The sequence below is a fragment of the Calidris pugnax genome, unplaced genomic scaffold (genome assembly GCF_001431845.1).
Source record: "Calidris pugnax isolate Ruff unplaced genomic scaffold, ASM143184v1 scaffold360, whole genome shotgun sequence".
Lineage (NCBI taxonomy): Eukaryota > Metazoa > Chordata > Aves > Charadriiformes > Scolopacidae > Calidris > Calidris pugnax.
Genome location: NW_015091129.1, coordinates 1,137,474 through 1,163,756, shown reverse-complemented (window position 1 = coordinate 1,163,756; position 26,283 = coordinate 1,137,474). Strand labels below are relative to the sequence as shown.

Sequence of the window (26,283 nt, the reverse complement as noted above, 5' to 3'; positions counted from 1 at the left end):
CTCTTTTTAAGTTCAGCTTGTAGATACAAAGCCACTAACTAACAAATCAGAAGTTTAAATAAATAATTAATGGAAAGAGTATGCTCTCTGATTATTAGATCATTGCAGCAGTAAAAAGTAATTCCTGCATCAATAATGGCATACAATTCCAAGGGGAGAAAAAAGTTACATGAAATATTAGTCAAAATTAGTCAAATGTCAACTTTGTAAAAATGAGGGGGGAGGAAGGGGGAGAAGAGACTTAATGGCAAGTATTCTATATTGATATATTGTTCAAAGTTTACAATTTCAACCTTTAGTGGTTCTAAATAATTTAACATATTTGAATTGCATTGTTTGAAGAATAGAGTGAGACTTCATGACGTATTTTGGGACTAGTAAATCAGAACTTACAGAACTTGAAATGAACATCCTCTTGGGCCACAATCTCTTTCAGGCAGGAAGTAAGATTTACTTCCACCATCAAACTCAAGAATATCTGAATGATTCTCACAATCTATACAAGCAGGTGTGAATAGAAGCCAGCAATTTTTCAGCACCGTGCATCACCTCACCAGAGTCATGCTGAATTGCCATCAGCATGCTGGAGCCCAGCTACAGCCCTGGTGCCTCTTCACTGTTCCTGGCCTTGAAAAGAACACTGGTGGTGTCATTCCCTGATTTACTGTCTGCACAGAAAAGCTTGTGAGCAGTCAGCTGAGCAGCTGCTGAAACTTGGTGATAGCTTTTAGCTCACAAAACAAGAAGCTGGGCTCACTTGAACATCATTGTCAAGAAAAGCTTTATCATAGCAAGAGTTGGAGGTTATCTGGGGGCACATATATGGTGGGAAGAGGTTACACTTTTTCTCGTACTGTACGTTTCTGGTGTCTAAAGAGAAGATAGATTAGACATTTAACTCCATATTTATAAAGCTAAAATTAATAGCTAGGTTTGGGATAGTCCACATTTTAGAGAGTTCTATTACTTTTCTTGGCTACATGTCTGTAGTATGGATGATAGTTTATTACCATAATAGTGAATTACATTAAATTTAATTACATTAAAATTCTTCCCTGACTGAGAATAAATTTATAAACAGATGCTGAATATGGGATCATGTAGAGGAAATTTGCAACATCAGAAATTAATTTTCTTCTCTAAACTACACTTTTAAGTCACTTCAATAGAAGCCCTGAGGCCTGAAACCCTGTGCAGACTTTACTCCTTTTGTAGTCACAAAACCAGGATATTTATTCTAAGGAAGATGCAGCAAGAATGTTTCACAAGGTGATGGCACCAAATGCAGAGGCCCTAGAATCTATTTCAGTGTACCTATGGTGTTGTCTATCTGAGATAAAGTTATCTGGAGTCAAATACTTTCTTTCCTCATGCAGCACAGACACAAATATGGCACTTCCTATCTAGCAGATACTTTACATAATGAACTCATGATCCTTTCAAAATACTCAAGGACTGAAGGGAAAAAAAAAGCACTGGGATAACGAGAAAAGCAAAGAGAAGGTCTTGTCTCTCTCTTCTCTTCTCTTCTCAGGTCACTTGAGTAACAAAATCAACTATCTAAACAATGACAGATATACTGTAGTCCTGCAGATACCTTCAACCTCAAATGGTGATTGATATCAAACTGTCTGAACTTGAAATCAATCATTTCAGAGAATTAAGACTTTATTGCAATCTGACACTGGGAAATAAAGACTGTCAAAGGCTTTTTGACTGCAATAGCCTGTTACCTGGGCTCTATTTTAAATACTAAGCTTTAGTAGTGTGCAGTTCCATCTACAAGAAATTTGTATTCCTAATTCTAGTGCAAAGAAGTCTGAAAGTCATCAGTTCTTGGGGTTGTTGAAATAAAAACTGTCTCCTTTCCTAAAAATAACAGTGAAATAACAGTTACAAAATGCCTGCAACAACATGTCTAAATCCTTGCAGAATAAATTTGCAGCCCTAAGTCTCATGTCATCACAGACAACCCTCGGTACAGCACATGCCACAGAAGCATAGGTCTTTCACATTTGTGTCTGATAAATGAGCACAAAAAAAAAAACCCCTTAGCTGCAGTGGAGTTCTGCCTGACAGACAAACCACTGCAACCTATTGCAAGATGATCACAAATGTTTCTCTTCAGCGGGGCAGGGGAGTCACCACCAGAGGCTGCCGCTGTTGGCTGGTACTTCCATGTTGCCTGGTTTGAGAGATCCACGTCGTGTTTGTTTGCAGCATACACTCCACAGCAGTAAATCAGCGTGGCTGCATGCACATTTATGAGTGCAGCTGCCTGCAAAGTAGGTAACACTGCGTGCATTGTCAGTTTTGAATTGTTCCTTCTTTTTCCTGTCTTTCATACCTGCATGTGCGAGCCTGCTATCTAGCATACGGAAGACATCTGGATAGTTTGATTTATACAACCCTGATACAGTGTTGTGTATATATTTAATATAATGAAGTTATGCTCTAAATGGGAATGGTATTAGAAACATTAATAAGAACGATACTCTAAACTAATATTATGGGTGATACTGCTTGGTGCAATAAATGTAGTATTTAAACAAATACTTTAAAAACTTCCAAAAATGGTATGTTTTGATAATATTCCTTTCAGAGACAGATATGAATTTGGCATACTGTAACATCATAGCAGTGTTATGTTAATATTTACCTTTTACTTTGTCTCTTTTCTTGGCAATGGAGCTAGTTACTAAAGATGGCTTTTTTCATATTAACCATTTAACTGCTGACTTTGCCCATTCATAACAGTCAGAATTTTGTGTGGATGTTCTTATAATCAAATTCATGACATATCTGAAATTTTCAGGGACTTACTTACATATTTATTTCCCTGGCAGCTTTTGTTATATCAGCAGTTTGCTCATCAGTCCTGATTGTCAGAGGCAGCAATGGCACTCTTTATACAGTGCGCCCATATAAACAAGCTGAAATATACAGGAATATTTTAATAGAAAATTATTACCATATCCATTTAGAGATAATACTTTTACTGACCTGGATAGTTACTACCAAGCTATTCATCACTTATTAACAACCATCCAGACAGTCAGTGTGAGCAATTTCAATAATATGCAAAAAACCTGTTCCCTGAAAGCTATTGTGTTTTCATTACATCTGTGGTTGTAGGATTTAAAACCCTGGTCTCTGTAACAAAAAGCATTTATCTGGCAGTTTTGGTGTCTTGACTTTGTCCTGCAAAAAAACTGCAAGCAAAGCAATAATTTGCTTTGATTTACCTGCCCCAAAGTATTTTATTATTTTTTATTTAAATATTCCTGCTACTCTGAGCAGTAGCAGAGTAGCTCCTTTATCCTCTGCTTTATCCTAATGGAAATGGAAATCACATCTTTTCTGCTAGTTGGTCTCACAGCTAAGCTCTGGTGACTAAAGGTCTGTCAAAATGCCGTGACACTAAAGATAGGAACAGTTTGAGCACAAAATACCTAGTACAGCCAGTCAGAGGCTGCCATGGTCTTGATGACAAGTACGATCAAGATCTCACATACGCAGCATTGCAGTGGCACTGAGAGAGAGTGAGAAGGGAGAGCACCAGCCCATCAGCAGCAAGAAGGTGGGCTCATGCACTGGGAGGGTGCCTTTGGGTAGGGATCCCATTCCTGCACTGAACAGAAGACAGAGAATGAAGAGATGGTTAGAGAGAGGATGACAGGTATTGTTAAGATTGGACTGTGTACAATATCATGTCCACTTTAAAGAACAACCTACACTGCACTTGGTAGTAACAAAGCCTCCTCCTTTCAACATCTGTGCCATGTATCCAATCTTTCCAATGAGGTTTCCTCTCATTTCTAGGCTAATCCACAGAGTCAGAAATAAAAGGTTAACTCATTTTGACAATTTCATCAGCAGTGTCTCAAAGATGGCATCTCTTTGGGAGGGTAGAACAGATATTGTGCACTATGGATAAGGCCCAGGTTCTATTTTGTGTTTGTGAACAGGGATAAGTACCTCAAATGTCACCCAGAGCTCCTTAGCCTTACTCTGCTTGCCCTCCAAATTTTCACTGCTGTGTAATATCATCAAATTTCCTAGTAACTACAACTAAATTATCGGATATTTTTAATAGATTTTTTTATTCTCTGTCACTTCAAAATTGCTGAATCGATTTGTTTTGTATCATCTTTAATATGAAAGAAAACACAGAAATATCATATTTATTTTAATAATGTTATAAAGTGCCTATTTTAAAAGACAACATTTACCTTTTTGGAATAGTGTGTATGGTGGCATATTTTCCTTACACAGTTGAAAAATATTGATTTTTCAGGAACAACTGAAGTGCTTTATTTCCTGGTTTGTTTGTTTGTTTTAATTGAAAAGAAGACTAATTTCTGCAGATTTCACAAAGAGTCTTATTAATATTCAGTAACCAAAAACCTAGAGAGATGCAGGACTGTTCAGTCCCAAAACCCTCTTTGGACATATTTTTAAGGGATATATATAGTATAACTGAAATTAGGACACCAGAGCCTTAAAGAGAAGGAAAGTGCCATACCAAACAGGCAACAAAAATGATAGCAAAAGCAAAGAAGACATGGTGGGAATTTTGTGTTTGGAGAAAGTATTCTTGTATGAGACTGACTTTATAAGGATTTCAAATTTCTAATTATTCCTTCAGCTGTAACCGTACCCTTGCCAATTACTTATCCCCATACAAAAGGGCTTAGGTTTGAATTTCTGTGGCTATTATATCGCAAAAGGATCATAAAAAGTTCAATATGGGAAACAACAATGCCCACCTTGCTTTGTTTAGGTCATGTTCTAAGAGTGCCAGCGATGTTGCAATCAAGAATTGCTGGTATTTGTTCTAGCCATGCAAAGTAAATTCAGTACACAATGTGCTTTCAGCCAGTATAAAAGTTTAATCTTTGAGTAAGGACACAGTTCCTAACATTTATTATGTGAACTCTGAATATCAATTTCATTGCTGCTGGGTAAGCTATTATGATTAACTTCAGTATAGGTCAGCTGCTGTGCAATTGTTGTTCTTTTGTGCTAAATTGCTAGCTATAAGTTTGGCATTAGGAAAAGCTTGAAATAGATTATAAGAGAACAGGGTACTCTAACATGAGTGAGGAAAGTACTATTTTAGCTTATTTTGATTTTATGTTAGATTTTTTTCCCATCTTTGTCAGGTAAAAGTCAGGAGAAAACAGTTAAACAAGCAATGCATGATGGCCTGGGTTTCCTGGTATATGGCTGTTCTACATGAAGGCAACAGATTAGTAAACCTGGTTAAGTGATGTCTGGGAGGTTGGAAAATCAAGAGTGGTGGTCCTGAGGGAATTCAGTGTAGAGGTGTAACAGAGATACTCAGAGTTGGAACAAAGTATGAAAAATTATCAAAATTACAGAAGTAATGGCTGCTCCCAAAGCTTCTCTGCAAAACACAGTATGACGTCATATTGGAGGTAATCAGGATATTGATAGAAATTATTGAATAAATAATAAATAACATTAAATGGTTATGATCACTTTAAACAGAACATAATCATACTGGTTGTAAAACAATGACAGCTAAATGGTTAACCAAGAATCATCTTGTCAAATCCTGAAGTCATACGAGGCAAGTAGCTTCACCCTTCAAAAGCAGGAACTGCATCATGTGCTGAAGACCAAAACCAGAGAGGTTGGAATTCCTGGTGTTTTGCAGAGAAGCTTTGGGACAGGGAGGGGAAAGAAAAGAGCCCTCACATATACATGACCATTAACTGTAATCCTCATGAGCTGTGAGACCATATATACTGTCAGCATCCACATTTGCTGTATGTTTGTATGACCATATTCACAGGCTGACTGCAGGGTTATGGTAATACAGCACAACCGCACTTTCAGCATCCATACTACAGCTCCTGGCAAATAACAGCATTGTGATGTGAAAATATTCAGATTGAGATCCTCCAAATAGTTTTTCCAAAAGAAGACTTTGAAAACTATGACCAGAAGTGCCACTCTTTTTCATATACTTTCTTCTAGGGCCTATTGGGTTGTATAGAGCTATATGCATAGCTGAGGACCAGTCATCTTCTCCCCATAAGCCACCCTTGAAATTCCCCTCATTGTCAGCTCTTGGACATTTTAATTTGGCCAGTACAAACAATTTGGTATGTGCTGGTTCAATCTGGAAGGTTAGTCCTCCTTTCCTTGTAAGATTAGGACAGACAGAAAACTAGCAACTGAAGAAATTTCATCTATAAAGTTATTCAATTTGTTCTCAAGGTAACAATTATATATGAGAGAACTTTTCTCCCAGTTTGGGCTGCTAAGAGCGTTTTTAAGAGAATGTCTCTGTGAAATGCACCAGCTACCAACAGCAAGGACAGTCTAGCCCTTCTCTGAGTTTGCTAACAATGTACTTCTGGCGAATACATCAGCCATTTCCTCTTGATTCATTATTCCTATCTTTATTTACCAGAGTAAATTCTGTTTTTTTCTGGAAAAGATTAAGAGCACTATGTTTCTGATGTGAAATCTTGATTAGGGTTACATTCAGTGAAGCACCAATCCACAATGCCAAAGAACTTCGCTGAAAAAGAAAAGAGCCTCTCCTTAATCCCTAATTATTTTTCCCCTGTAACATGAAAATACAGAAGTATACTTGCTTTCTTTTTATTCAGCCTCAGTGTTTGTTTCATTCAATTAACTGTGGTGGGTTTTTTTTAGCCTAGACTTTAATTTCAGAAAATCATACTATTAGGGGTTTTTTGTTGTTTTTTTCTTTTTTTTTGGCAGGAAAGAGTGACAAGAAATCAAAGCAAAACTAAACAAAGAAGTGTTCTTCAAGATACTACCTGCACTGTATATACTAAACCCAAGGATTGGGTTTACTTCTGTTGAGGCCTGTAATAGAAAGACCCTCCATTGTTAGCAGCCCCATTAGTGTAGGAAACCCAGGTAGTTTTAGGTAGGTCAGACTGGGCTGTTACCTCCCTTGTACATCACAGTTTGAGAGAGGGAAGACCCACTTTGTAACATCATCTTTTTGTGATGTGAAACAAAGTGAAAATATCACGGAGAGAAATAGTTTGCTTCTCCAAATTAAGTTAATTTTAAAAAGCCATTCCTGGTTAAGTGCATACATGGTTTCTCTTCAGAATAGCGTAGAAACAGCTATTCCAATTTTAATTCAGGTATCAATCAAGCAGCTCTCAGTTATGAAAGCTAGATTTATTCAATCAAACAGATAACAGACAACAGCTATATGTATGTTACTGATATTTTTACACTGTATCTTCCTCTGCAGATATTTATAAACAATGAGTGGCATGACTCGATCAGTGGTAAAAAATTTGAAGTCTTTAACCCTGCAAATGAAGAGAAAATCTGTGAGGTTGAAGAAGGTGACAAGGTAGGTTTTTCTTTCTTGCTCTTAATTCTAGCTTTAAATTTAATTCTGCATTTTAAAAGCAGGAAGATGACAAGCATCTGTCCCTGCTGATGCAAAACATCACCTCATAGATGTACCCATCCCGTATACCTTCTGCTGCAAGCATAATTCTTAGCTTTTTTATGAAGCCTTAAAATTGTTTGTAGAAGATACTGAAAAACCACTTTATTCTTAGGACCTTGTTCATATGAAGAAAGTTCCGAAGAAATATTTTTTGTTAATTTTTAATTTTTTAAATATATTTTGTTAATAATATCAATTCTTTTTGTTATCTTTGATTAATGACATCTAATAATTTAATTTTTGGGGGCTATTTTTTTTTGTTATTTTTTCCTGACTCCTGACAGTGATGTAATCTGTTCATTACACATTTATACAAGGCTTTTCATTATAGATAACATGAAATGGGTGAATATGGATATTTTCCCACACAGACTGTAAAGATGATCATTACCATCAGAATTTTAACTATGAATATGTATTCTCATTACTACCCCCTTCAAAAATTTGGTTTTATGAAAAATGTATTGGAACATAGTCCTAATGAAGTCTCTGAAGCTGAAGGTAACCTGTCAAATAGTTACAAATTTCACCAAAACTGGTTTCCTTACAGCTTGTTGAATTGGTGAATTTAGGTGAAGAACTAAAAAGGTAGTTGGCACCTATAAACAAACACTTAGTTTTCATATTTATGAGGTTTCTTAGTTGAAAATTACAGAGAGATGCCACATAATCAAAAATATAATGAAAATAGAAGCTCTTAAATAAGCAGCTCTGTATTTTTGTCATATTATGTGTTTTTCTGCTGAAAAGAACTTTCCTACTTTCCTACTACTACAATATAGTTTAAATGTAAGTTATCAAGTAAAGGTGTTAGTTTTTTTAACAGAACAGATAAAGTTGCTTTAATAGTTTTAAAACCTATGACCAAGTAAGTTTTTTATAAACACTGAGAAATTAAGTATGAGAAATAAATGTTTTTTTCCCAGTTCACGTGCATAGAAAAAGTGATGATTTTTATAATTACACTTTTGGTTCTTGCAAATATTTATTTCATTTTCAACACTTTCCCCTTCAAAGTAAAATTTTTACATCCAAATGTGAGAAAATTTTCTCACATTTCTCAAAAAATGAAATCTGATATTCATTTTAGTCAAGAAATATGGATATTTAGAATGATTTGTATGATAAGCGTGCTTTAAATGTAGTAGCAAAATGTCCTTTAAACACCTTTGTATCCGTGAGAACTACTATAAAACTTGTAAGCCATTTATCTGTGCTGTAAGTTCACCAAAAATTTCCTGCCAATATAAAAAGCAGAATCTCTTTCAGAATATTTTAATTTCCTGTACAGATTCACTCTGAAATGAAATGCTCCTTTGAGAAATATATAGAAACCCAGTTCATTCAACATCCTGTGCTCATTGAATCATAGTTATTCTGTTCTGCAATTTCACTGTGAATCTCTTGATAAGCTTCAGCTCAAACATCTAGCACAGGAGCAATAGTCACTACACATTATTAAGAAGGTAATGGTGAAGACCCATTTAAAACTTTTTATTAGACAAAGATGGCTGAGAAAGTCTGCATGAATCTGGCTTTTGATCATTTCGTATATCTAATAATGAGTTCTTCAAATGCTGCCTTCTTGCTTTTCTTTAGTCCCAGTTACTTGTACATAGTGCTCAGAGTCACTGAGATTATTTCAGGATTTTTTTTGTTCTCAGCCAAAGCATTTCATAAGCATGCTGTTAACTGCTGAGTCGTATCCCACTAGAACCATAGAAGCTTTTGATGTAAAATGCTACTTCTACTTATTCTCCTTTCAGTGTTTAAAAAACAAATTGCATTGCAGATCAGGCTGGCCCAATATTTGATCATCCTCAAATTAAATTACTCATGACCTGCAACTGTTCATTTACCATTCAGAATTTTTTGTAGCTTTCATTCCTTACAAGCAATCTAACGACTTGTTAAATAAAGAGATAATACTGTTCGACACACAGGTTTGCTTTCTCTCCAATAATTTTGCAAACTAATGTGTAATGACAACTGCTATTAACTAAATTGCCAAGTGAAATGTACAAATCTAGTAAATTACACAGTCATTGTGAACCTAATATTCTAGAGCCTAGTCTTTAGATAATGAGCCAAGAGATTTTAGGAATTTAATTTGTGTGTACAATAGGCTTGACAAAGGGCTGTACACTGCCTTGCAGTGGTATTTAAAAAAAACAAGTGAGATTACAAAGGACAGACACATATGTGGGTGGGAACTGTTTTCCTTTCAGTTTGATGGCTCTTTCAAGCTACATTTGCTAATCCTAAAGGCCCCTAGTAAAAATAAAACAGCTCAACAAATGGTCAGTGGGATGTAAAGTAAATATATTTCTGTAAAATAAGCTAGCTCTGGAAGGAGCTATCAGCCTTTATATTCATGGTGTAGATTTATATACCCAAATTAAATTTCATACAGTTGAAGAACATTTTTTTTTCCTTTTCATTCACAGCCCTATATTAGCTTTATATAATCTTTTCTTGGCTTAAACTATTTCTGCGCTTGTAGTAGAAAGAACACTTGCCACTGTATTTAGTTTTAATTTACATCATTCACATAAGTATGACATGTTTTTTGCTAGTTCATTTCCAGTAAAGGCCAAGGCATGCACCCTAAACCATATTGCAAAGCTGTAGCACAGTTATGCTAGAAAGAGATGAGAAAAAAATAGAATTAATTAAATATTCATTGAATATGGTTTTCCAGGTCTCAAATAAGTGATGAGATATTTGATGACATTCTGACAGATTCTGAAGAAAAATAATTCTTTTTCATCCGGTAAATTGCAGCTACCTGAGATAGGTGATTGGTCATTATTAGCCTAGAGTAATGACTGTGCTATTTGTAGACATCCTTTCTCTCTTTTTCCAAAATTTCCTGGAAAGAACTCTGGGAAGTTCTGTGGGTCTCCTGTCTAGCACATCTGTGCTGGGTTTTCCAAGTCACTCACTCACCTCATTCCTGGCTTTTAAAAATTAGTTGTTGGCTTCCAACTTCAGTTAAAGATTCAAGATCCGGTTCCGAACAATTGACTTTGGGATTCACTTAGTTAACTTTGCTGACTTAGTTAACCTCAATGGTGATTTGCATTGAGGTTATTCTGGCAATCAGCAGTACAGAAAAAAAAAAAAAATGTTTGAAAGAAATCCTTTAAACAATGCATGCAAATTGCTCAGGGAAATCTGCCATGTATAGATTCCTCTTTTTTTTTCCTTGAAATATATCTTTAATTTCTAATAAAGAAATAGAATAAACCCCCTATTTTATTATTATTATTTTCCTTAGAAAACTTTTATACAAATTGTGAAATATGGAAAAATTCCAAGTACCAAAAGCCATTTCTCAAGAGATTATTAGTTGGGTTTTTGTATCCTGGAACACCCTTACACAGAAAAGAGTTTCATATAATTAATTGTAGATTTTCCTGCTTTAGGAAAAACCAAATGATAAATAATAAATTATGCTATAAAAAACATTAATGCACTGATGAATTATCTTGTTTCATGCAAAGACAATGCTTAAAGTTCACAGCATTTAGGCGTAGCATTTTAAACCTGGTCAATGAGTTAGTTGTTAAAATTATTTTAAATACCTTAAATATTTTAAAATAAATGTTCCTTAAAACTTTTGAAAATAAATACATAGATTTGTCTTCTTCAATAATAAATTTTATGAAACACTCTAACAGATTTTTCTAACCTGGTCTTCATCATACCACTGGATACTTTTAGATAATATCGAGTGCTTAGATATTTAACTTACAGATTTGGGCATCTCTTTGTACATAGAAGAGATTGAATTGCATCAGCAGTGTAATTGGTGGGTGTATCCCCAATTACACACATAAGAAGGCAGAGGGTTTGAAAACGTAAATTTTAAAAATGGAATTCCTTAGTATGTTTTTATTTTAGAAGCTTTGAGAACCTATCCATTTCTCATACAACCTCACATTGCTGAAATGCTAGCAGAAGTGTTGGAAAGAAAATTACCCATGTATCTAACATTACCGGACCAATTCTGATTAGATTAGGGTTGGTGTCTCTTATTTATCTTGCAGAGCACCTTGCACATTTAACAACCAACAAGACTGATGACAGAATCAATTATTGATTATAAAAGTTTCTCTGTTTTCCCCACAGGCAGATGTTGACAAGGCTGTTAAAGCTGCTAGAAAAGCTTTTGAGCTTGGGTCACCCTGGCGTACAATGGATGCTTCAGAGCGGGGAAGGCTCTTGAATAAACTAGCTGATTTAGTTGAAAGAGATCGGCTGATTTTAGCGGTGAGTCTGATACATGAACAAAAAGTCTGGGAAAAAAGCCTATGTCCTGATTTTTAAAGAAAGATATAAGCAAGCAAGCGTAACATACTCAATCCTTGGAAAGTCAGGCTGTCTCAATACTTCTGTTTCTACAGTATTGCAAATGGACCTTATTAACCTGGCTTGCACTCTGGTCTACTAATACCCCACATCCACAAAGTACTTGAGTATTTGATGAGCTTTAAGATGACACTTAGGCCATCCACAATTGATACAATTTCAACTGTTGATACTTAAGGACACACTAACATTGACCACCTTAACACTTCACTAAACCAAGGCCTGAATCAAGGCCTAAACTCAAAACCTGGCTCGGGTCTTACAGGTGATAGAAGTCAAAACTGGAAGAAATTTTGAATTTCATGCCTATGTATTTTGTTAGCACTGGTCCTTCATTAACTACAGCTTGCAACTGGCAATGAGTGAAAAACCAGAACCAGAACCAAAAGCAGCAGTGAATTACTTATCAGTAGGAAGAATACATGGGGTGGGGAATGTCTCCTGCCTTTACCACCTACTCTGTGTTGGTCATTTTACCACTCTTAACAGCAGACACATAGGCTACAGCACCAACACCTACTGATTGTGCACTGAGGCAACAACAAACATTTAGAAAAGAAATGTATCACTGATTTGATAGAGGGTAGTACCCCTCACTGTTGTTTTAAACTCCACATATGATGCTATCATTAAGATGACAAGTTTGTTGTTTCATGCCCCTTCTGGAATTAATATTTAGGCAGGATAGTTGTTTGCACTATCCTGAAGATGAACCCTGGTTTTCTGCCAAACAGTGTTAAAATTTAAGAGAGCAGGAAAGCAGTATCCAACACTCAGGATCGCCATTCAGATTGATCGAGTCACAATTTGAAGTGTTTCGCCATTAGCTACATTCACATCACTGATAAGTTCATAAAACTTAAATCTTCAAAATATCTAAAACCTGCAAAGAATCTATTGTCCACTCTACTGTCCTTATGGCTGCAGTATAGGAAGACACTTGCATCCATCCCCAACAGGTTTTTAAAAGAAAAATGAAACTTCAAAGGAACTGACATTATTTCCTTGAACTTCAAAGTCTGCAACTTCCAAATTTATACTTTTCCTCACCTAAATTATTTTTCTAAATGAATTTTGTCGCCTTGATAGGGACTAATGATCACCTAGTTTTTCAGAAGAAAACTTGGGTGGCTATAACTTGTGTCTGTAACAAGAGCAGATTTACTGGCACTGAGACATATTTTAAGGGAGTTAAATTTTTAATAGGAAAAGTATGTTCTCTTGTCAGTTAAATACTGGATAAGCTGGTATTTACTTCTTTATTGTACAACCTAAGATATTACACATGCAAAGAGGATAGAGAAATAGTTTTTTTTCTACAGGAAAGTTGAAGCATTCAGGTTGTGTTCCCATTTGCCATTTTCAAAATATGAAAGTATTTCTTTCTCTGGGACCTCTCCCAATTTTCTATTTTACTGACTGTTTTTATTTTCTACAGCTTACTTACACTATAGACAACTTTTCCCTTTTATATAAAATGCTTTTCAATTAAATGCTTTCCAGACCTTCAAAATGGAGAGAGATTTTCTACACTCACAGCTTATCCTAACTGCAGAACTAGTGCTGTAGAATAGCAAGTAACCTTGTAAACACTAGTGGTCAAAATAGAACCCTAAGCTCATTGTAAATGCATTTTTCTATATTCGTACATCTGGCCAGGATCAAAATTATTCCATTTCAGTGTTTCACATAATGGTAAGGTGCCTCTCCTTAAGCTCCAGAGGCTCAACAACCCTATAGGTATCCTACTGGAAGAATAAGTACAAGCAGGCTACTGAAAGAGCTATTGAGAATTTTTTTTCTTATGTTCCAGTCTGTTGTGATGTTCAAAGCTATAGAGTTCATAAGTTTGACGCCAGGAAAGGATATTCTCACTTGTCCACACAGGACAACACAGTGCCAGATATATTGCCTGGAATGACAAAGGCGTATCTCGTTTAATCAGTTCCTTGCTGCTAAAAGCTATCAAGCATTGCTGCCTTCTGCGTTTGTTTTGTTCTCTTCCCAGGTGTTATATCTGCAATGTGTCCAGTTAACTATAACTGCAGACTTCGCAGGGGAGGTGTTTATGCTTGCAGGGTCAGCCTGCAAACTCAGCCTGAAATGCTAAAGCACCTTAGACATACAGAATAACTAATTTAGAAAAGAATTTTAGAATTTAGAAGTATTTCTAAGATCTGACTAGATCTTGACACTGTAGTTAGGGATTTTCCTATAAAGCATCCTAACAGGATTGTTCACAAAGCTGAAAGTGTACAAAAAACTCCAACACTGTCAAAAAGATGTTGACACTACTTAAGAACTTAAGAATGGTCTTTAACTAGATGTCCCAACAATATAGGGGTATTAGATTTATTGGCATAAATCCAAACTACAGTCCCAAATTTGGCGGGAAATCAACCCTATTTAGGACTGGTGTCTCTGTGGGTCATTAAAGCACTGTGGGTGGAACAGAATTGATCAACTGAAAAGTTGTAATGTTGAATGAATATTTGCTTATTATTATTCTCAAGGTTTGTATCTGCCTGGAATGGAGAACTATGCTACGGAGAATCAGGCCTGGCTTCAAATAGGACCAGTTAGTTAACTCAATTAGTAGTTAGCCAATAAAAGCTTCTGTGTAAATGTTTATTTGTCATATTGAATTTTGCTAAGTTAAAGGTTCTTGATGGTGCACATCTTTCCTTTTCACACCAAACACTCAATGTATATTTGCAGTATTTTATTCTATGCTTTGAGTCTTCTTCCTCATATAAGTTGCTAATTAAGTGCCTAGAAAGGTGTTCCTTAATAATTAAAAACCACAAGATCCTAAGTCAATGCGACAGTGAATTTCCAGGAAACTACTGCCTACCTTGGGTGTCAATGCAAATAGGCTGAAGGAGGCCACTCATTTTATTTGCATCAGTTGGTTGCATAGATTCCTGGCTGATTTCTTCATCTACACTTGTAAAATATGTAAGATAAACAAGAACAGTGTAACTGACTCAGATGGGAGGAATGTTATTGTTTTTTCAGAACTTCTTAACATACAAATGTGCCATGATCACGTTATTTGCACAGCCCATTGTGAACAAACCATCATGAAAATTTCTCATTTGTAAATTGCTACCTTGGGTTTTTCAAATGTTAAGTATCCTTCAGAGTGGAGTTAATCCAAAAGTTTGTGCTAAAGCTGAGAACCTCTGAACTGAACAACCAAAAGCTAGGTGACAAAGTACAAGCATAAGAACCATTATCAATATTTGATATTAACTTTGTAATTGCTTTTGTCTGCAGACAATGGAAGCCATTGATGGTGGGAAACTCTTTTCCACTGCCTACCTAATGGATTTAGGTGCCTGTATCAAAACGTTACGCTACTGTGCAGGCTGGGCTGATAAAATCCATGGGCGTACTGTTCCAATGGGTGAGTAGTTTTGAGATAACAAAAGTACAGGACTGAAGCCAATGTTATCTGTAAAAAAATATTTTTTTCTAAAAGTTGTGCAACACAAAAAGTGTCTCAGATGGAAAATATTTTGGATAGTTCTTAATATAGGTTCTTTAAGATTTAGCATAGTGTTTGTTTTAAGCATTTACTGCAGTTATTCACATTTATTTCTTGTTCTATACACCAGTAATACGTACTGTTTATTAACCAAAAGATTTTAGCCTGTATGTACATCTAAGAAGTCTGGTAGGTTATTCTTGCATAGCAACATATAATTTATACAATGGTACAGTAATGAAAACCAGGTATTTGCTTACTAAAGCTAAGATTAACGCAAAAAGTAATATTTGTTTCAGTTATTGGATAATGTATTAAGAAGAGTATTAAGAGATAGGAATGAGGAAACATTCCTTTATTTTGCTGAAATTTCATTCCCTTCCCTCTCCCATTAAGCAGCTCTATGAAAACATTGTTTCTAGCTTCGTTCTCTCAGAAGGACAAAGAAAAGAATGGTAATAAAGAAGGAATTAAGGAAAACTAGAGTGATAAATACTTCCAACTTCTTTGCATCACATAGATCTCTATCCTAGGCTTAATGGAACACATGTTTATTCGAATCAAAGAGAATTTTATACTTAATGGATTTGATTTAAGCTATGATCAAATATTAAAAAAATGTCTGATATGTACCTAGGATTGCAAGTAGTTTTTGAAAGAGCACTTTCCGAAAACAAAGGTGATAAAAGAAAAAGAAAAGAGGAATGCTCATTGGTGTGCTGTGCATACCATATTGAGAAGCGGGGTTATCACTGCAGAAAGTCAGTCAGACTGGCAGAATCAAACCTTGGAGCTATAAAGAAAGCAGATATTGGATCCAGATGTACTTTATGGTTGTTTTTTTGCATAGTTAACATTTTGAAAATATCATTTATAAGTAAAATTGTATCCAGCTAAGTTTAGTATCCAACTTTATCTTCTTCCTGATTTAAATGTTTCTCACAAATGTTTTTTCTGAACTTCTAATTTATTTCTTCTTCCCATAGATGGAAACTTTTTTACATTTACAAGACATGAGCCTATTGGCGTCTGTGGCCAAATTATTCCTGTAAGTTGGAGCCTTACAAAAATGTAAAACAGAAATTTTACTGTTACAAATGGAAATGCTTTTGAAATTTTGTCTATGCAAGTGCATTTATGAATCACTACCAATTGGAAACTTTCAAATCCTAAAAGACAGAGACTATCCTGAGAACTCATCAAATTGTGCAACATAGAGTTTTTGATGAGTCAGTCCAGTCCAGCCTCATCTCTGTTCTCCCTGTATATGGAGGGAAAATAAATCTCAAAAAGTTAAATGATGGATTAGTTTGAAAGACAGGATTGTCTTTTGCTGGAACTGAAAGAATTAGTAATAAACAAGTAGGAGAGAGCAATATTTACAGCCTATTAGCAATAAGCTTTTTAGGACCTGGAATGTCTGTTCCGCTCTGTATAGCACCCAGACAGCTGGATCTTTGCTTATGACTAAGAGTCATTCACCATGTAGATGGTACAAGTAACAACACAAACAATGTGTCCAATAAGCACAACGATACTAAGCCCTACGTTCCCAAGCTCTTGTTCAGAGTGTCTCTAAATGCCCAGTTTTGAAGTCACTTATTTTAAGTGAAGATTCAAAAAGTTTGCCTGAGTCTGAACATCTAAAACACTGAGGAACTCAACTTTTAAACTTATTTATGAGGTCTACATATCTTTAATGGGTTGTTGTGAAAATGGTTATAGGTACTAAACACTCTCAATCGACCCACCTCTTTGCGCATGGTAGCTGTGGGCAGCCTGACCTGACCTGCTTGACAACCAGATGCTGAAATAGTTGGCTTGTCTATCAGGTTTGCTCAGGCATGTGCATCCCACACATGTTCCTGATGTCTTTCAGTTAAGCTTGAAGAGGTGCTATAGCTTTTTAACACCACGTTGATTTAGAGAACATAACTGGAATATGTATCCGGCCTCATACTTGGGGATCTGCTGGTTTAGACTCTCTTATATGTTCGGCACAGGGTATTTCAAGTAAAGCACTCAGAGTCAAGATGTGCTAAAGAACTAGACCACTAGAAGACTAGATGTGGCCACTTTAAAAAAAAAATGCGTTCTGGAAGTATAAGCAGTTAGTACAAACACTGACTTCCTTTATAAAATGTTTGAAGATTTCTGAGTATATCTTGATTTCCACTTCATTGAAATGTGAACTCAACAAGTTGGAGTTTTTCACATAAACTGAAAAATTTGTGGATTATTTGAATGTCACAAAACACTTTTCCTAGCTCAGCAGTTCCATTTCCCTCCCACTCACACAGTTCCTCTTTAATGATGAAGATTCAGAAAACCCTGTAATCCCTTACTTTGTGTTATTTGTGCTCCTGTAATTTTTGGTGATGGGGTGAGAATGAAATGAGATAAGGAGACAGATAAAGAACATGTCCTCCTCCAAGCCTTTCTGACATGATAGGTAACTGTTAACGGCCTTTTTCCCCACTTTTGTTAAGGTAAGACTGTTAACGGCCTTTTTCCCCACTTTTGTTTTTTTGCACACTGCATCTTTTGTAATGAGGCTCATGGGCTCAATGCTTCCAAAACTATTAGAAATATTCTCAAAGGGGCAAATCATTTTTCCCCAGCAACATTGTTCCTCATACTGAATATGGGATCCAAAGGAGTCAGTTGCCCTGCCATCCAGCTGCCAGTGAAACGTCCAGGGAAGAGGGCAGGGGCAGCGTTACATGTGATTACCATTTGATAATTACCATGCTGGATAGGGCTTTGGGCAACCTGGTCTAGTGGGAGGTGTCCCTGCCCATGGCAGTGGGGTTGGAACTAGATGATCTTTAAGGTCCCTTCCAACCTGAACCATTCTATGATTCTATGATTTTTCTCTTAGAAAACTGAATTGCTGATGAATGTGATCATTTAAGATAGCAAAAATTCCGATTTCACCACTAGTCCAACAACTTTCTGTAAGGCTTTCTTAGAGGAGTACACTTATTGTCTCTTGAGGTCTTAACGAAAACTTTGAATCCCTTGGACTCACATACACCAAAATCACTGGTCTTTGTATAACACAGATTGTCAGTTGCTTTTTGCAAAATGTCTTCATTCTAAAGAGAGTTCAACAAACTGTTCAACCACCCAGTTGACAATTTGTGTTATTATCATAGAAAAAACAGAAAGCATTTTGGTGATCATGAGAAATAGGATACACCTTCTCGTTTGTCTTTCAGTGGAACTTCCCATTGGTTATGTTCATCTGGAAGATTGCTCCTGCCCTTTGTTGTGGAAACACAGTAGTGGTCAAACCAGCAGAACAAACTCCACTGACTGCCCTTTACATGGGATCCTTAATTAAAGAGGTAAGTCGGCAACAACAGAGATTTTTGCCTTTCTCAGAAATCTAAGAACATAGTGAAGCTGAAGGGCCACAGAGGTAATATAAGCCAGACTGTCCTCTGCAAGTACTTCTCTTTGCATGTCTAGCCTTGTACTATGGAGCTTACCTTACTGTAAACCACTGAAGCAAATCCAGGGCAAAAGCATGCATATCTTTCAGCCTACCCACCCCCCACACACAAAAAAAAAAATCCACCATAGCAATTTAGTAAACTTAATTCTTTGGCAAACATATTTGTATTACAAAAGCACAGAACCTTTCAAAGTCAAAAGTAAATGAGGAGTCAAGAGCAGAGTACTTAGAGTTCAGTGGCAATTACTATATTAACATAGTTATCACAGAAAGGACCTGTTTGTGCAGCTAATTATTATTGTTTTTTAACTGAACAAGCCTTTCATCCACCTGGGTTTTTTATTAACAGGGAGATGTAAAATTGAACTGGTGACTGCTGCCAAACTTCTGAACTCTCTTCACACAGAAACTGGGAGAATACACTTTGTGCTCTTGACACAAGGAGCATGGTAGTTTCTCCAGTATCTCCAAAGTTACGTTGACTGTTGTGCCTAGGCCAGCAAACACCCAATGAAGAACAGTTAAATAGTTCAGCTATCTTGCTTCCCAATAAAATCAACAAATGTAATCTAACATGTTTGAAAAGCTGGCACAGATGTCAATAATCACCACCACAGTAACCTTGCAGAGAGTTAACGAAAATGACTTGGCACATTTTATTATTCTGCTTCAAAACAATGATTCAGCAGAGCATACTGACTCGTTATGTGTTAATATTTCACAGAAACTAAATGACTACCAGGAAGGAGTATCACATAGTAAATGCTGTTAGATAATATCACAGAGGAGGAATTGCTTTTAAAAAATACATCAGAAATACCTTCTCTATTAATTTTTAACTTTAAATATCAGAAAGTATATTTTTCTGAAAAAAATAACTTTTCATGGAAATTAACTCAGTTCTGCTCCAAGTTTAATGAAATATGTGTTCTGATATTCTGATTTCCTCAGCTCATAAGTGGAAATGTGATCAGTGGTCATCTTTGTATGCACACTTACAACAGTTACAGAGTGGTAGTTACTGTTATAACACCAGAGTATTTTTAGTAAAAGGCAAGATGAGTCTCATTCTACCCATTCATTGTGTTCAACTGGATAAGAAGCTTAAATATATAATTGTTTAATGCATTTGGTGTATTACCTAGTGGATATTGTGGAACTTTAAAACAGGCAAATATTTATCTTATCAAGTCCTTCAACATTTATTCACCCAAATCTAGTTGAGTTCAAATTACAGGTGGATTACCCAAATGAAGTCGATGACCAAATCCCTGACAGTGATCAAAACCTCAGTGGTCACTTCAGCAGCTTCTTTAGACATTTTTTGTGAAACCTTCTGAAGATTTACTTTAACTTTCTAATTCTCAAGTGTTCACGTTAAAAAAAAAAAAAAAAATTATTAACTTTTGGTGATCTTCACTATCTTTTTTAATAGTCCTCACAAGGTTTCTTTGCTAATACGTAGAGAATAACTTCTAATATAAATGTGGAAATTAAATATCCATAGTAACACAGCATGAAATATTCCCATAAATAATATTCTTCATACTTTTCTCTACGAATTAAGTATGAAACACAATGCTAAGCAAATAGAAAGAACCTCATCACCTCATCAGTTCCAGGGTAAACTTTAATTTAGAATATTAAATAAGCATAAAAAGTTTTGATGGAGCATATCTGATCATAAACCTGCAAGGAACTGAAGTTGCTTGAACATAAGTAATTGTCTGGTGTCCATAAGGCAGGGAATGATGTTTAGGAGCTGTCACACACCAGCTGAAATTCCCTATTTTCTGAATGAAAATAAAACGTTTGCAAGTAATTCCAAAGTCCTGTTTAATGCTAAAAAGAGACTAATTTAAGGGGTAATACAGGAGGTGCATCATTTTGTTCTTTTACTTCCATGTTTGCTCTGCTTCGTAAGTGCCATTGAGATCCTGTAGCCGCTTTATAAACCCACAGGAAATCCAGTTGCACTTCACACATCCATGGAAGTTTTCCTGACAAGCTGTTGGAAGAAAATAACTTATTTTGCCTATGAATGGAACATTAACTAATATAGAATTGGTGGGAAACAGTAGGTTTGATTTGGCCCACAAGAAAAGCCTCTTTAAATAGAAAATTTAAAAATACTGGAAATGTGCATATCTCAGGAAATCAGGTTTCTTATGTTTAGTAGATGATCTGGACCTTCTGTGCTGTACAATCTCATGTTGCCCACTCTCTACTTTCAACCCACATCCAAAAGAATAAACAAAGATGTTGAGTTTGAAGTAGTATTTACATCATCCTTCTTAATGGAATTTCAGTGAAGTCAGCAGGTCATGGATTAAATTCCATCTAGCATGAGGGACGATGAGTAGAAGTCAGCAAGCACACAGGAAGATTCAAATAGCTTTGATGAAGCAAACATGAAATTAAGCAATCTTTTTCTTTACACATCCAATAGGGAGAAAAGAAAAAATAATATTATTCCTTATCAATGGCAATGAATAAAAACTAAAAGCAAATGTTTGTTGTTTTTTATTAAAAAAAGCCAGTTCTATAGCCTATGATAAAAGTGAGGAAAAGAGGGCATAAATCATGCAAGAATGAACACATTTGGGGCTCTAGGGTTGAGAATAACTGTATGCCTGAGAAAAGGTAGCTGGAGAACTGAAAAGGGAAGTAAGACTATATGATACGTTCTTCTAGTCATTATCCTTCCCAAATTTACAGGGTTCTCTCTTCCAATTCAGGCAGGATTTCCACCTGGAGTTGTGAACATTGTGCCGGGCTTTGGACCTACCGCTGGAGCAGCAATTTCTCACCACATGGATGTAGATAAAGTAGCTTTCACAGGCTCTACAGAGGTACTATAATGAATGCAAGAAAATATAATCAGGAACTGTGCCCCTCTGATTCCCACAAATGATTTAATGTCTAACTTGGTCTATGTAACTATTTTAACTTCTTTCTTTCTTTTGGCTTCTGGTTTGTTAAACAAAGTCTGTTTAATGATTTGTTGGTTACTATTAACTTTGAACATATTTAAACAATGTTTGTATTACAGGAAAGCCCTTCAAACAAAGGCACTCCATGAGATACAATAGGTTCTAGTATACCAAGGCTATTTTAAGTCTTCTCCTCTAAAAAGAAAATGTTTTCATAACTTCCTGTTTACTTCATTTTTTTAAGAATAATTATTTTTAAAAATGCAAAAACTGAAACAGGCTGTGCTCCATTCTCTTTAATTTTATTAACAGGATTGTAGGAGGGTACTTCAGAAATCTCATTGCTGGTTCTGCAAACACTTAAGTGAGGTGTTGGCTTTTTAGTATTTGAATGATACTGATGATCATCTGGGTAGTGTTAGAAGTGTATTTGAATATTTATCAGTTTAATAATTGGAAGGGAAGTCACTGCTAATTTTCCCTAACCTTCTCTCTGAAGAAGTGTCAGTGATACAGTTGGGTATTTCTCAGTGCAGGCATTATATCACTATATCCTTAACACAGTACATTATATTGTATCTGTGCATGTATGCCACATCAAAGAGCTGCCAACTGGTCATTTAACTTTTTGGATGTACACTCCCAAGATAAATATCACTGTCTCGTGTCAAAGATCAGTATGCGCTGAGTACAAGATCTGTATTTACTCTTAGAAACCATTAGTTTTAAAGTAACAGGGAAACTAACCAACCCAAGACCCCAACATCTTAGAAATATCCCATAGATGTTCCAAATGGACAGTAACAACTACAATTCCCAATGCCCCTGTCCCTCCAATGGCAGGTGGACCAGAAGGTGTATTCATAGACTTTGGTGACAGTCCTCTTCTTTCGACAATGAAATTTAGCAGTGAGAAACAAAGGCAGGAAGGCTGACAGAGAAAGGCAGATATTATTTTTTATTATTATTACTTATATATATTTTTTATGTATATATTTATTATTTTATTATTATTTTTAATTTCTAAAAATATTGGGATAGTAGACAACTGTGAACTGATTTTCACTTTGGAGGAACTCAGAGAAGTGTTATTGAGGTCAGAATAAACTTTTTGAGATGAAGCTGTCTTCTCCCTACATTTTAGGTTGGCAAACTGATTAAAGAAGCAGCAGGGAAGAGCAATCTGAAGAGAGTTACATTGGAACTTGGAGGAAAAAGTCCTAACATTATATTTGCGGATGCAGACTGTTAGTAGCATTTTTATTATATAAACCCTCTCCTTTTGCAATTCCCATGTTCTTTTTCTTTTCTTTGTCAGTAAATTATTTGTATTTTTTTAATGAAGGAGTAATTTTTAAGGTGTTCTGGTCATGCCATAGTTTCAAGTTAGATTGCCACGAAAAATTGTTAGCTCCTGAATGGATACGAACCTCTGACCATCTGTCCACCCTTACTGTAGTTAAAGATCATCCTAATGGACCATGAATGCAGAACAAAAAGCAGCTAGATGGATCTTGTGCAGGTTTATGAATTTTCTCTTGGTACTGCTGATAGGGCAAAACATGTTGAATCTACATTTCACATAGAACAGCTGAATGTCTCTTTGTCTAGGTGTACCATGCCACCTTTGATAAGAGTAGTTTTTGGACTTAAGTCCATGGATGAATATCTGTGTTTTAAAGGGCCATAAAATAAAAAGTGCTAAAGGGGGAAAGGAGATACAGTGATAAAGGTCTGTGAAGAATTTATGATGTGACCATTCAATTTATGACCTGATGAACTCTACATTTCTTTGCAGTGGACACCGCTGTGGAATTTGCACATATTGGTCTGTTCTACCACCAGGGACAGTGTTGTATAGCAGGATCTAGGATTTTTGTGGAAGAGCCTATTTATGATGAGTTCGTTCGCCGGAGCATTGAACGAGCAAAGAAGTATACTCTTGGGAATCCTCTGTTGCCTGGTGTACAGCAAGGCCCTCAAGTAAGTAATGTTATGTACTTTCCATATAATTGTGACATGACATCACAGTTTAATATACTGCTAAAACTATTGTTGCATTAGTGTCACGATGAAGTACAATTGTATAGTGGTTAGTCTAGGGGACCGGCAGGGGAGAACTGGAGTGACGGTTGTTTGTGCTCTATCACAGGCCTAAGGGTGAGACTTCTTTCTCTTTTGTAGTTCCTTTTACTATGGAATCAGAACAATAATATAGAACTGAAATGCTTTTAGAAACCTGCAATGCAACTGCTGTAAAAGAGCAAGTGTGATCATCTATGTCAAAGATTACTAATGTTATATTCAAATAGTGCCACCGTAAGTGGGTAGCTTGAGGAAATAAAATTTAATAGTGTCTTTTCCCCATTTTCAAGGTGTTACTGTTCCATTGTGCTACTCCCAGTTTTAGAATATTGCACAATCAAAATGCAAAATGTTGTACTTTTTCCTGCTTATGTGTACAGGCTATGCCAACTGCTGCCCCATTAAGTAAAGGCTAAAATGCAACATTAAAAAACATTGCTATCACAATGCTGTAGATTCAGTAGATCACACTAGACCATTGTTAAATTAGTTTTCACCTAGAATCTTATTTCCATATCAGCTTGTACTATGGGCTATATACCTTCTTGGCAGAGCTATTATGCATGTATTTGACTATCTTAGAATAAAAGAACTGTAATAGACACAAAGCAAAAGCTGTAGAGAAAGTAACTCCCACACATTTGATAAAGTTACATGTTCTTCATCTGTTATCACAGTCATTTTCTGTAATCAACAACACGAAGTAAATTGCAAAACTGCATTCCATGCCACAAAAGCTTTGGAGAATTTAAAAATACTAAGGATGCTATTTTGGTATCCTGCAGTGTGTCTTGTTAATAAGCTATATGTTCAGCTGAACAAATGCCAAAGGATGGGAAGATTGAAACAAGTAAGCTCCAGGTGTCTGCTGTACAGCTAATACAAAACTAACAGAAATCCACTCTCATGTCATTGTGGATCTACTGAGTTTGAAATTCATGCTAACAATCTAAATGGAATTGAAAGTAAACTTTTACTTAAAAAAAAATAAAAAGAAAAAAGGTTGAAAAAAGAAAGAAAAACATTTGAAATAGCATGAAGACTCTTTTCTCCTCCAGTCACATCATTTGCCTATCTTAACCTCTTTTTCTTCTTAGCAAGCTTTTGCAGAAACTTTTTCATAGGTTAGCAAAGTTCTCCTTTTAGAAGTGGTACAATCTTATTTAATGGAAAATTGTACCCATGCAGTGTAGGGGCATTCTTTTGTGGTAATTGTGTTAAATATCTCTTTTTGTCTCCAAATTCCTTGTTGTGCTTTGATTAATTCTTTCTAGAAACAAAAAAATGATAGCCTGTATCTGGCATATTCGCTGTGCTCTCTTTTCATGGAGACTTCTTGAAAGTTGTATTTGTCCTACAGTTCACAGGCCCAATGGGGCAGCCCCTGCCTCAGGCAGCAAGTTTGGGTAATGCTTTGCACAGTAGGCACCAAAGGAGAGCCAAAAGCCCTACTGGAATGCAAAAGATCATATATATGCTAATTCACACATTATTAAGAAAAATAATGATTATAATAATAACAAAGGAACAACTGACAGCAACATGAGCTATATCATCTAAACCTTGTCTTCTCTTCAAGAGGTTTATGCACAAGAGATATTTGGCCACCAGGGTAGCAGAAATTTTATGTCTTCAGCATGCAGTAATGTAATTGTTTGAAAGCAAAATGACAAGGGAAGCACAGTGAACTAAAAACCACCTCCTTACAAATATCCTTATAAATTCATATCCTTATAAATATAGGCTTTTATCACAGCTTTAGCTGAATAGCTGTTTAGTCTAATACACATTCAGGATTCCCCAGAACCTTTGAAAATATTTTTGTGTCCAATGATCGTGGTAATACTTGTTGCTCAAACTGAAATGCAACCTTTTCACTCCATGAATAAGAGAGTAAGATACATACCAAGACACACACCTACACTGCTGACTGATGAGTGTGATCACAGAGAATCTTCTCTGCAACAGTCCCCTAGAAGTTATCTCAGTATCTTCATGAGCCAGTGCTTGAAAGGCTGAACTCTGAAAGACTGAAGGAAAGAATCGTTAAAATGGAGCAACCAGGAAAAAAAACCAAAAGCCACACAAACAAGTAAGAGGGTGTTAGAGGGCTCTACCAAACAAGCTTCACTCCTGCGTTTTTCTTGACGTAATTGTTATCTTATGCAGTTTCCCTTAAGGTCTGAAGTGGTGATTGGTTGATTTGGAAAAGGAGGAGAAGAAACAACACATGAACTGTTTCTAGTCCCAATTTACACGATTTCCTGTTATCCTCTTTGTCACTGAAAACTAGAAAAGCTTAGACAAACATAAGTCTCTATTATACTTCCACTACAAACTCATTTTCCAGCCAAAGACCATGCATTTTGCTATACTATGGAGCCAAACTGCAATATGCTTTGCATTTGTTGAATTTGTTGGCAGGCTTGGGCAAGTGGAAGGACAGAAACTGGCTTCATAC

At 35.9% G+C, this 26,283-nt stretch overlaps 1 protein-coding gene across 2 annotated transcripts in view; it reads left to right on the top strand.

Moving 5' to 3' along the window:
- ALDH1A1 (aldehyde dehydrogenase 1 family member A1) overlaps positions 1 to 26,283 on the top strand; it is a 55,428-nt gene that overhangs the window by 21,656 nt on the left and 7,489 nt on the right. For both annotated transcript variants that reach the window (XM_014958464.1, XM_014958463.1), the window contains 8 exons: positions 7,274 to 7,378; positions 11,615 to 11,755; positions 15,134 to 15,263; positions 16,331 to 16,392; positions 18,566 to 18,694; positions 21,543 to 21,656; positions 22,882 to 22,984; positions 23,536 to 23,720. In XM_014958464.1, the coding sequence (XP_014813950.1) occupies positions 7,274 to 7,378; positions 11,615 to 11,755; positions 15,134 to 15,263; positions 16,331 to 16,392; positions 18,566 to 18,694; positions 21,543 to 21,656; positions 22,882 to 22,984; positions 23,536 to 23,720 (969 nt within the window). The remainder of the gene's footprint in view (positions 1 to 7,273; positions 7,379 to 11,614; positions 11,756 to 15,133; positions 15,264 to 16,330; positions 16,393 to 18,565; positions 18,695 to 21,542; positions 21,657 to 22,881; positions 22,985 to 23,535; positions 23,721 to 26,283) is intronic.